Source organism: Drosophila obscura, unplaced genomic scaffold (genome assembly GCF_018151105.1).
Source record: "Drosophila obscura isolate BZ-5 IFL unplaced genomic scaffold, ASM1815110v1 contig_1, whole genome shotgun sequence".
Lineage (NCBI taxonomy): Eukaryota > Metazoa > Arthropoda > Insecta > Diptera > Drosophilidae > Drosophila > Drosophila obscura.
The window spans coordinates 883,351-895,602 of NW_024542679.1; the positions used below are offsets into that span (position 1 = coordinate 883,351).

The following is a 12,252-nucleotide window of genomic DNA, read 5'->3' on the forward strand; positions in this document are numbered from 1 at the left end:
TCTCAATATTTCAGTGGGTCTCGAGTACAGGCTGACTTGGAAGAATGGCAAAAGTGCCTGGCAAAAAGTGCACTTCATTTGATTTAAATTGATACGAAGTCAGTTTGAATTTCATTTGCAAAATGGAATGCCCCAAAAAGGGGCGAACGGAACGGTATGGACATGAGAGCAGCAGTGCCCAGTTATAAGTTATAATGGCCTGACCACAATTTACCCACTCGACAATGGCCAAAAGACATGCTCAAGTGCGAGCACTTGGGGCCAGGCAGTTGAAAGGAAAATTTTGTCATCTCAATGGAGATTGAAAACTCACTTTGTGCAAGGGTCTACTGCCTCTCTTTCCACTCCATTTGTATATATGTGTGTGTGTGTGTGTTTTGTGTGTGTGTGTGTGTATGTGTGTTTGTTGGATACTTGAGATTACCAAATTACAGTTGCACAACATTCAAGGCATACACTTAGGGCGCACTTAGGGCCCACAAGTCGCTTTCGGGTTATCAATAACCATCTATGGCGATGGCGATGGCGATGGCTTAGGAAGGGGAAACTTTTTCATGGCCTGCACTTTGGCTTCCATTCAGACTTCGCAGCGCCTAAAAGGCGGCTGCACTTTTTGTCTATTACCCGCCTCGAGTGCATCAAACTGTCATTTTGCTTGTAGTATTCCGCCAATGGTCGATCGGTGTGCTGCTGCTGTGCTCCAATAAACTTTTGCCGAGTCAACAAAGCAAAAAAAAAACGCTGGCGTAGGTAACACATGATTGGAGATTGCCTTTACCAAAGTTCTTGGAGGAAACTTTAACAAAAAGATATCGTGGGGGGGGGGCTTTTGCTTGCATTTCAATTTGTCAGCCAACTTTCTCTCGCTCTCTCTCTCTCCCTGTCTCTGCCAAACTGTCCACAATAATCCAAAATTGACTAACCAAATAGAAATCCCACAAACAAAAGCAGGACAAAACAGAGAAAAATAAGAGAGTGTGAGAGAGAGAGGGGGGAGGGGCACTGCAAATGCAATGAAGCGTTCGCTTATCCCATGTTATTCAATTGAACATTTGCGAAAAATTAAACACACAGAGTCTGCAGAGTCCCGAGTCTCGATGCCACAAAACAAATGCAAAATCCACTCGGAATCCCCAGCTCGTAGCTGGCACTCCAACTCCAACTTTGACCCACACCAACCGACAGCTGTAGAATTAACAACAATTGCAATTGCAGGACAGGATATGTAGGATGTAGGATGTTACTGCGGAATCCCTCCCCCTCCCCCACCCAACCCCCACAAAACACAGTCCATTGCACACACATCGACAATGACAAGTACATGGGGCATAATAAAGTCTTGGAATTTATTTTTATGTGCATATAATAGAGGGCTGCACCCTCGCTGGCAGGTCGGCAGGGCAGCAGGGCAGTCGGGCTCCCTCCCCCAAAACGCCCAATCATGCAGGCCAGCGGACCCCCAGGAGACGCATTTCATCTGACAATGCGCAACATTTTACGAGGCCAGGAAAAACAGCCCTACAGCAACCAGGACCTGTGACCAGGCAATGACTTCACCTCGTGTCCAATCCAATCCAATCCTAACCGTTGCTCGGTCCAAGAACCGGAGACCGTAACGAATTTTCGAATTTTGCCAATATTTGCGTAGTCATTGGGAGATTATCCTAATTGAGAATCTCGGCGTTAAGCTTGGAGGGGTTGCCGTTGCCCACTGCAAAAGGGCTGCCACTGGGGTTGATGGGCCCCCATGTCAGGGGCTGTCCATAAGACACAGTACCAAAATAGATAGATAGATAGATGTCTTTGTCTCGGGATGGATCTGGATAGATGAAGCGGAAGCATGAAATTGTCGCAATCAAAAGTGGAGTACACTGCCAGAAATCGTGGCTAGAAAGATGAACTTTGGGCTCAACAAACTATCTTCAATTTGCTCTGTGTTCTCCCACTTTTCAGGCAGACCAAATGAAGCACAAACAAAGCCCAATCTTGACCACTTTCTCCCTCCCCCCCCAGGCTTCAGTCAAGTCTTAGTCTGCTGTCACAATTCATTACGAGCTCTCCAATTCGAGGCGAAACGAAAACATAAATAAACTTTTTGTTTTAGATTTCGTGACAAATGTACAGAAATGGCATTTTCCATCAACAGCCGAACCCAAACCCATTGCTGCCCTGCTGCGTGCGGAATTATCACTGGAAAGAAAATATTTACACAGGCGAAAGGTCCCGGAGACCTTCTCGGAGCTCGGGCGGACAAGTGTACGACCCACACCCACACAGGAAGCCGACTGTCGAAGCCAAAAAGGATTACTTATCGCATATTTTGACATAAGTTAAGTTCATCAGTGAAATACGAGAGTCAATTGTTCCATTCGGAGGGAGTTGGGGCTGCTTAAACCAATGTCCAGACTGCCAAACAGACAGACTGCCAGACTGCCAGACAGACAGACAGAGGTCCGACATCGTCTGTCTACTCGTTCGTGTGATGGGTCAATTGTGATAAGCCGAATGTTCGAATGTCCATTCGGCCATTCGGCCACCCCTGGATGGCGGTGACTGCCTGCTTTGTTCTAGGCCCTGCCCTGCCACTTTTGGGCCTGCGTTTATTTGCATTTGGCTTTGTTTCTGTTTGCAGTGAAATCGAGGCAGGACGAGCCAAGCCGGACGAGCAGGACGACTGTAAAATTGGCAAATATCTATCGAACAATTGACAGTTTAGGGCGGAAAGCCCCAGCAAAAAAAAAGCCCCTCGCCATTGATGGACAGCCAGCCACATTCTGGACATATGCGAAGGGCCGAACCGAATCCGAGCCAATGTGAGTGTGAGCGAGGAATAATGCCAAGATTTGGCAAAATACTCGTAAAAAAAAAAAAGGGATTTAATTCCCAGCTTATTTGTAGTCTTTATTTTTAGGTCTTCGCAACGAATCAAAAGGGTTTTCCCTCCCTCAATAATTCTTTTGTTAGCGTCCGATTGCATAATTTGGCATTTCAATGAATGGCAGAGATTTGTATGTATGTAGAATAAAAATGCGTATTGCGAATAATTAGAGGAGCTTGCGAGCAAAACAATCAACACGTTTCCTTCCAAAATATTTTGCTCATTGAAAAAAAAAAAGAAGAAAACTACAATATTTTTTAAGCGCTTAAATGCAACACAAATTCTTGTATTTTCTATTGCAAAACTAGTCTAATCAATGTATTGAAGTGCAATTAATTATGGAAACTATTTGAATGCAACGCTTTAAGCCAAAATCGACATCTGCCAGCGGGCATGAGTTTAGTTAGCTGCCAGCATCTTGCGGCCAACTACTCCGATTTCATTGGAGGGGCAACACTATGTAGCCATGGGCCATACACAAGTCGAGTCAAAACAAAACAGAACCCAACACACAAAGGAGGACTCGCTCGACCTCGAGTCCTGCTGGAAATCCAGACCCCAAACTACAACATCGACTACCACTCTGTCTACTCATCCACAGCCGCGCCTGGTTGTAAAGATATAAAATCAGACAACTGCAACAACAGAACTACAAGGGGCCCCTAAAGGAAGCAGTGCAGAAGCAGGACAGGATAGCACGACAGCAGGACAGGACAGGCGGTTGTTATGTCCTCGTTCTCGTCCTCGTCCTGTGTGTGTGTGTGTGTGTGTGTTGTCAGCTGCAGCGGCGATTTGTAGCGCCACAAGGATAATCACACTTTTAATCGTGATTTAAGTTTATGGCGCTGGGTGCTCGTTTAGTTTCCTGTTACTTGCTACAACAACGATGCATCTCCTTGCAGCGTCTGTGGGGTTTTTTTTCTTTCAATTCCTTTCTCATGGCTTCATCAGCCTCAGCCTCAACGTCTGCAGGAGGCTGGCAGAGCACGACCAGGAGCCTGACTGCTTGTTAAGTTTCCCGCTTTCATTTTTATATTTTTAATGATTTTTATTGCATAACTGGCGGCGGCGTCTGCTAGACCTACGCCCAATAAGGACAGGCACGGCCAGGGCCGGGCCGGCACGGCACGACCCCGGCCAGGCAATTGCACTTTGCCACATTTTATGGCCAGACCCCAAGAAGGAAGCCAACAATGGAGCTAAGAAAAGCCAGAGTCGTGATTTGTTGTTACTGCTCGTTGGGCCAAGCAAATGACAACGGGCAGAGGAGATACAGACAGACAGACAGACAGGAGAAGCGCTTCAGAAAGAGCTTTAAGGATAGATGTTTAGTGAAAGTAGACGAAGATCAGATCAGAAAGTAGTTCAGCCTGTAATCCCTGAGCGGGAAAAGTACTGGGCACCGTCCTTAGATGATTCACAGATCAATATCTGCATTGGTTTTGCTTCCTGTTCAGCAGAATACAGCTTTGTGACGACTCAATCGTTTCGATTGAGATATCTCTTTGGAATTCCTATTCCGATTCATCCTCAATCCCCCCGCGTTGCTAGCTGCACCCGCATAAATCTAAAGTCCACACACACCTCTTGCCCAGCGATCCTCTGTGTAATTTGTTGCAAAGCAAACTCTCATTTAGCAGCAACTTTTGAGCCTTCCTCTCCCCTGCTGTACCTTTAACTGGTCCGTTTACTTTTACAAATTATAAGCACTCACATAAATTTCACTTACTGCCGACGCTGCCGCAGTGGGTGCCAAGCCAAGTTTTGGCTCCCAGTCTGAGCCACAAAGACGCTGAGACTCTGAGACTCTGAGCTATGGTCACCTTTTTGTGAGACGTAATTAGAAGGGAAACAAGGAGAAGGAGAAGGAGCAGGAGCAGGAAGGAGCCAACTACTGGTTCTACCCAACTGAAGATGATGAGAGAGCAGAGCAGAGCCCTGGAACAGGCAAGGCAACGCAGGAAATGGAAGGAATTGGCCACTTGAAATGCAAATTGCGTGCAAATTATGGCAAGCTGGCAAGCCAGCCGGGCAGGTGGGCAAGTTTTTCTTGTTCCTGTTGTTTTCCTGATTCATTGCGGAAGAGGAAATATTACTTAGGACCCGGAAAGTTGTGTTTTTAATTGCTAGAGTTTTAATTCAATTTCCTGGCTATGCATTTTATGCATCTTCCTGCACCGGCAACTGTGCAGAGTCCACTCCACTGCTTATGGTTGAATATTGACCAGTTTTAGCCCAACTTTCATCCCATTCCATATATTGTACCGCACTTACCGTTATTATGAGTTAAAAAAGCATTTTCTGCTTCTGAAGACGATGATCCTTGATGCTCATTATTGGCATTCGACGAAGAGGACGAGTTGGAGAAGTCGTAGGGATGGCTTAGACTATTACTGCCCCCGGCAGTAGATGCAGCCAGAGCCTTGAACAGGTGAGCAGAACGCTGCTGCTGGGTCTGCTGTTGCTGCTGCAGGGTCTGCTGTTGCTGCTGCAGGGTCTGTTGCTGCTGCTGTTGGGGTGGTATATAGGGATTGTTGTATATGTTGCGAGTGTCATTCGATGGTTGCAGGCTATATTGTTGCTGCTGCTGCTGTTGCTGCTGTTGCTGAAGCGTGTTATTGGCACTCAGACCATTCACCGTAAAATGCCGTGATTTGGCTGAAAAGAAGAGCAGAGAGAAATACGTTTAAAACTGAAGCTTACATTTCGAAGGACAAAAAAATTTGTTAAAAAAAGCAAAAGAAAATTGTTTTTTTTTTCTTGTCATGACAGTTGCTACCCGCTGCTCCCCATCCCATCCCAGCCATCGACCACTTCTCCTTACGCCTAATTGCATGCATTGAAATATGCAAATGAGTCCAGGGGCATGTGTGTGTGTGTGTGCTTGTGTGTCTTCGTTTGCTTCAATTTAAAGCATTTTCGCTGCTGTGTTTGGGGTTTTCACATTTCCTCCGCTCATCGTAGCCGCCTATTGTTGCTTTTCTCATATGAATTATGCATGTCAATGACAAGTACGAAAGGTATGCTGCCGAAGCTCTTAATACCCTTGCAGTTCCACTGACTTTGGCATAAATATAGAATTTAGTCATCCGATTTCTATTAATTTTGTTTGATGTATGGAGAAACTCAAACAGGCACGGAAATATTAATATCTGGAGGCGGAAATGCTTGTCTTCTCTGTTAAAGTCGTAATACCCTCTTCAAGGCAAGGGTATATTCCCTCTCTCTCTTTCTCTCTCCTTCAGTTTTGCGGAAATAATGTTGACGCGGAAGCTGTGATAATGAAGCAGGCAAAAAGCAAAATGTCACCTCTCCCTCTCTCTCTCTCGCTTTCCTCCGGCGACACTTCGCTGCTGCCCTGCCCGAAAAAATTATGCTAACCCTTTCAATTTTCCACAAGCAGCCCGCTCGGAAAAGTTGCTCCTTACCGACAACGAGTTTGTTGTTGTTTTTGTTGTTGTTGTTGTTGATGCTGGCGCTGCTACCGCTTTTTGCATATTAATTATGCATGTTTTCGGTTGGTGTGAAGGCATCAACACATTGTTTGAATTTTAAGCAACACAAGCGACAAAATTAGGGGTAAACTGACTGCCTGCCAGAGAGGGGGTAGGGGGAGACACCCCTTTGGGTCTTTCACACTCTGATTTGTTCGGTAGTGGGCCCCAACTGTGTAAATATTAAGTGCGAAAGATAACGAGCCAATAACTCACTTAATTTTTGGCTCTTTTGTGTGTCTGCCTGAACGTGGGAATGTGCGATGGAAACATAAGTAAGTAGCAGAGCACGTAAATTACACCTCAACACACATTTCCCATGCGATCTTCGATCCCTGAAAACAACACAAAAAACAGTCGTGACGTTTCTACGTTTGGATATTTTCGAATTTTACGGAGCAAGCTCCGAGGATGAGTCCCCCAACTGTGATGTGTCCACATCAGGTTCCGCGAGAAAATACAGGAACTCTGACAGATTTTTGTTTGCCTGTTTGACAAACATCTTTCCAGCAATAGATAATAATAAAATATCGAATATAGTTGTGACAGAAATCTCCTTCAGTTTAGCTTGGAATATTTAGTATTTTCTCCAGATATTTTTCTTGAGTGGAAAACTACTAAACGAGCAAAAAACGGAGCAGTTCGGCCAGTTCGGCTCCAAACAGCAGCACACAAATATTCTGGGGCCTTTACGAGTCTTCCTTCTCCTCCACTTTAATTTGTAAAAATATGTTTAGCTTATCATTGCAAAAGGAGCTTTTTTAACCAGCCATTACCTCTGCTCAATTTACCTATTTATATGCCAATATCTTCCGCTTTAAAGGTCAGTTCCATTCAGTCCCAGACCAAGACTTCAATGTCAATTTCCTGGCGATAAAATTGTGGGGGCACAACACGCGTCGCGGTTTAAAAAGCAATGTCAATAAATTTTCACTAGAACGAATTTATTGGTAAATCCCCACCACCACCCGCTTTATGACACAGATCCGCCGCCATAGGCAATATTGGCAGGCCCGGACAGGAACACAGACGCAACCCGTTGATTTCGGGCTCCAAATCTGCGACGCGTCTAAATGTCAATAAAAAACACATTCCGCTACCCAACGATTTTCAGGAGATTTTCAGGAGTATGGGGAGAGAAATCCGCTTCGTTTAGCGACGAAATAATGACACAAAATCGCATAATTCGACCGAGCTGGAAAAGGGTTTCCTCCAAACCGATGTTGAGGCTGTGTTGAGTTGTAAGGGAAACGAAAACTCTGCCAAAGTGAAAGTCAAGGAAGCAACATTGAAATTGCCTGGTTTAGTAGACGCTTGGGGCCCAGCCAGCCAACTCTCAATGGAGGGGATGCAAAAATATTAGCAACAACAAAGGAATAAAGCATTCTATACACACACACACACACACATCTATAGAAGAAAACTAGCAACAACAGAAAGAAAGATAAATATATAAAAATTGTGTGGCAATAAAATTTGCGTAAATAGTCCAATTTGCATTGAATGTTGCCCTTATTTATGGCACTGGGACTGGGACTGGGACTGTACCCCGGGAGGCATTGCGCAATCAGGCAACCCTAGAAAATGGGGGGGAACAATTGGGTGGGGACTTATAGGGGGGATGTGTATTGTTAGTTGTGTGCCTTTTGTTGTTGCTGTTCCGCTTTTGTTGGCCAAGTGTAAATTTGACAAAAAAAAAAAATTTTGTTAAAAGAAAAATACATAAAAAATGGGCAACGGCTGGAAATGGAAATGAAAATGGTAATGGGACTGGGAATGGATCTGGTGACACTTGAAATGGTCTGCTATTTTGTTGCTTTGGCTTTCCCGAATTATCAACGGTACATCAACATGAATTATAAGCGAGGAATCGTCCCAGGACACCAGAGTGGAGAAAACTTAAAGTTCAACTTGTGATGGCTTAATGGGGGATGGGATGGGGTGGGATGGGATGATGGACTGCCACTAGGGGGGAGGATTATGTAATTCACGTAATTAATTCAGCAACCAATCAATCCGCAATCGGAGGAGCAGCGCACCTTTTGTTTCGATTTACGAAAAACTTTGGCCAGACGAAAGCACTCGAAACTTTTCACTCACAATGGCCGCAATCAGGTCTGCGGAACAATTAACAATCGATGCAGCCAATTAACAATTAAAGGCAAGCCAAGCCCCCAAAATGGAGGGCAGGCAACAAAAGTTGGTTCGTTGGAAAAACTTTGTACAGCGATTGAAAACTTTCCATTCGATTCAGCCCCGAGCTAAAAAAAATTTGATAAATAAATGCTAACTCCCCCATAAATATTTGAATTACTCCAAATATACATATTCTTCCAAGGACACAGACCCACACCCATCGATCCCCGCATCAACTATTTATGGACAGCCAGCAGGCGATGGAACCAATTGGTTTTCACACGCACGATTCAAACGAGACAACCAACAAATTTGGTGATGTGTCTAGGGGGGGGTTACAGGCTACAGACTAAAATTAAAAATAATTAGACTGGACAATTTTATTTTGATTTGCATTAAACATTCAAATTGCTGCAATTAGGGGGGAAAATTAAGTGCTGAGAGGAGCTGCATAAGAGGTGTGGTTTGGGGGTTCTTTAAGCTCTTTCCCATTCCACTCCTCACACCCTGTCAGAGATGGACTAAACGCATTAGCATCGCGCAAGGATTGCGCCTGAGCCCTGGGACACTTGAACAGATGTCGCGGCATTTGAAATTCACAAAACTAAAAGCAAATGGGGGAAATGCGAAATGCCGCCGACTCATTCTTAGCCGGAAAGGAAAAGACAAAGCCGCTGGAGAAGAACGGGGGGGAAAACACCTTGTTGTCCCTGGCTGAAGGATGAAGATGAAGCCAGCAAAGCTGTCAATGACAGTTGGCTGTTGTCACCCTCGCAGCCCAGCAGTATCTCTGCACGGATTGGAAAATTCGCACAGCTCAGCGTTGAAGAAGGGCCCGAAGTTATCTGCCTGAATAATTCCAGGGAAGGCTTAGAGGTGGACTGGGCCAAGGACCAGAAGCGGGGAGCCAAGTCTCGTCCGTCCTCTAATGCATGTTTGGCATTTACATAATTCCCATTGGCCATGGTAAAGCAAAGGGCAGTGAAGGGCCGGGAAGGGGGGTTGGAAGCACTTGACTCGCACCAGCCCGAAAAACCCAAACCAAAGCAAATATCAATTACAATCACGCAATCGGAACAACACGGGCATGGATCAGGGACAACAACAAGCAAATTAATTGAAATCAATGCAAATGCCCAGAGCAGGATGCCCACAAAAGGAAAGGATCTATGGACCTCAAGGGTTGCTAACTGATGCTGCTGCTGCTTCTACTTCTACTTCCATTTCGGGTTTTTCAATTTCTATAGGCAATCGCATTTGTCAGTGGCTTAAGTCGCGCTGTGCTGTACTCTCTCTCTCTACCCTCTCTACCCACTCCCTGAAGGCCGTCCATTCTACTCCATTGTTGTCCAACATGTCAAAGCAATTGCAAACATTCGGCGCTGCCTTTCATTTATCAGATGAATCCCGAGAGCGAGCTGAATCGGTTTTAATTTTTTCACTCGTTCACTCGCTTGATCTATGGATTCGATTTCGCGGTTTGCTGAGCACCGGCAGCGGAAAGATAACGCTCCGATAAGTAGAGTAGAGTCCCGCTCGGCACTCATCCTCAGCCTCATTCTCATCCACCGCTTTCCCAGTGCGATAAGTACACCATTTGTGCAATTTGTCAATGTGTTTCTGGCGGCTTCTGTGGCCATTCAACGGCTGAGCTCTGCGGTGCATACAATTGTCTGCCACTGGCTCGGGTCCTTGAACATATGCCACAATTGAAATGAAAGTAAATGCAAATAAGGGAAAGCTTTCACATGCACATGCAAAGCGATCTGGCAGAGCTTTTTCAAAGTACACCAAAACTCTATTATTTTTTCTTTAATTTTTCGGCTGAATTTATTTCCAAAGTCCGCCTGAGGCTGCCGCACCACTAAAAATGCGTTTCCTTTACATGTTTCCATTTTTTCCAAATATTTTGCGTAATATTCAAATGCTAATGACTACATTTGCCCCTGCCCCTGCCCCCTGCACGACGCACACAGCCAGCCAGCGAGAGGGGAGACGAGACCATTGACATATTCAACTCATTAAACCAACATTCAGCGCTGTGCCCGACACAATGCCCAGAGAGCAGCTCATCTGAATAGAACGAAGCTGAAAAGGCAAAAAAGGATCGCCGGCTGCCGTGCGGATGTATTTGCCAGGCTAATAATAAACACCCAGTCAAAAAAAAAAAAGGAAGCAAAGAAAATAACCAACAAAAAGAAGCCAGGAACAGAGCCAGGGCCAGGGCAAGGGCGAATGATGAATGCGAGAGTGCGAGAACAATGGCCACAATGGGTAACAGGATCAAAAATCAGCAACAAGAGAACAACCCAGAAGCAGACCCAGAACCAGACCCCGCAGTGGGCTAGGCTAGGGGGCTGAGGCAAAGAGGGTTCATTAAAACTGCGTCTCGTCTGACACGGGGTGCAGATTGTAGATTGAACTACCCCCGGGTGCTGCGGAGATCAAAGCAAACTGCAACTGCCATTAGCACTGGCCCCGTACACTACACTGAAAATGCTACTTCGTATTCCACTTTTTATGGCCAGGGCCAGGGCCAAAGCAAAAACTTATTACAAAAAGTTGACATTGTGTCAAACACGGCATAACGAGCGGACGAGCGTACGAGCGACAGCGAGAGCCACACCTTTCGCTCGAATCTCGAATACAGAGTCCCGTCGAGCATCGTGCGGTTCGCAGTCGCAATTATTGCGTTTGAATTGTCAACACCCCCGTTGAGAGAGATGTGGCAATGGCAATGGGAATGGCATAGCAGTGGCAGGGGATTGGTATTGGGAATACATACTCATAGCGTATAGCGTTGGTCAAAACCGAAATACGCCACGGGTCATACGCTGAACCACACTCTCATTCCCGCTTGTTCGCTCGTTTACGTGAATCTTTCTCTCTCTCTGTGTGTGTGTGGTGTGTGTTTTTAACGCGTCGGGTGTCGATTGTAACAATAACATTGCCCAGAGCGCAGATTTGCGCCTCTCTAACGATGATGATGACAACGACGACGGGTTACTGCCCCCCCCATTCACATTCCCAGAGCCATTGCCATTTCCCCTCCCATCGATGATGACCCAATGGAGAGATGTGGGAAATGTGTCATTATTTTTAACAATTTTTCCGTGCCGTGTTTGGCTCATGGCACCTTTTGTGATTTACGATTTTCGCTTCTGCTTTTGCTCGGATGGACTTTGATGATGATAATTGGGGGATGGAGGATGCCGATGCCTGCCTGGTCAGCTAATGGGGACTCTGACTCCAAGCCAGTGGGTGAATGATTAGCACAGAGTGGAACTTTGAATAATTGTTGACTCTCCCCCGCGCCATAGTTTGGTGCTATTCATCAGCTTTTAATCCTCAATTTTCGGTCCATTCTCGTGAGCTATTGACACAGCCCCACCAGTGTAAACCATCATACAGCACTTCATCATTATATGCAGCGTAGAAAAAAAGTAGAGAGAGCTGCAGCTTAAATCACAAATGAAGGGACACACAGTGATGTGTAGCCCATAGATAGAGTTGGACAGAATCAGTCATAGGGCGAGGCGGAGAGGCCAGCCAATAAATCAGATTTATTGGTTTTCAAAACAGATTTTCGGGGCGCCAGAGACCAAAACCACAATGCGAGTAAAACGAAGTGAATGAAATCTTCTTGCGGCCCTCCTCCGCAGTCCGCAATCCACAATCCGCTCTGAATGTTGCCATGACACTTCTGACCATATGGCCGGAATGCCCGATGCACGATGCCCAACT

The 12,252-nt window shown here is 45.7% G+C and overlaps 1 protein-coding gene across 1 annotated transcript in view; it reads right to left on the reverse strand.

Annotated features, from left to right (window-relative positions):
• Positions 1–5,080: 5,080 nt before the first annotated feature.
• The window catches only part of LOC111072263 (mediator of RNA polymerase II transcription subunit 15), a 56,689-nt gene continuing 49,517 nt past the window's right edge, over positions 5,081–12,252 (reverse strand). The window contains exon 4 of the mRNA XM_022364002.2: positions 5,081–5,536. Coding sequence (XP_022219694.2) covers positions 5,121–5,536 — 416 coding nt within the window. The 3' untranslated portion in view covers positions 5,081–5,120. The remainder of the gene's footprint in view (positions 5,537–12,252) is intronic.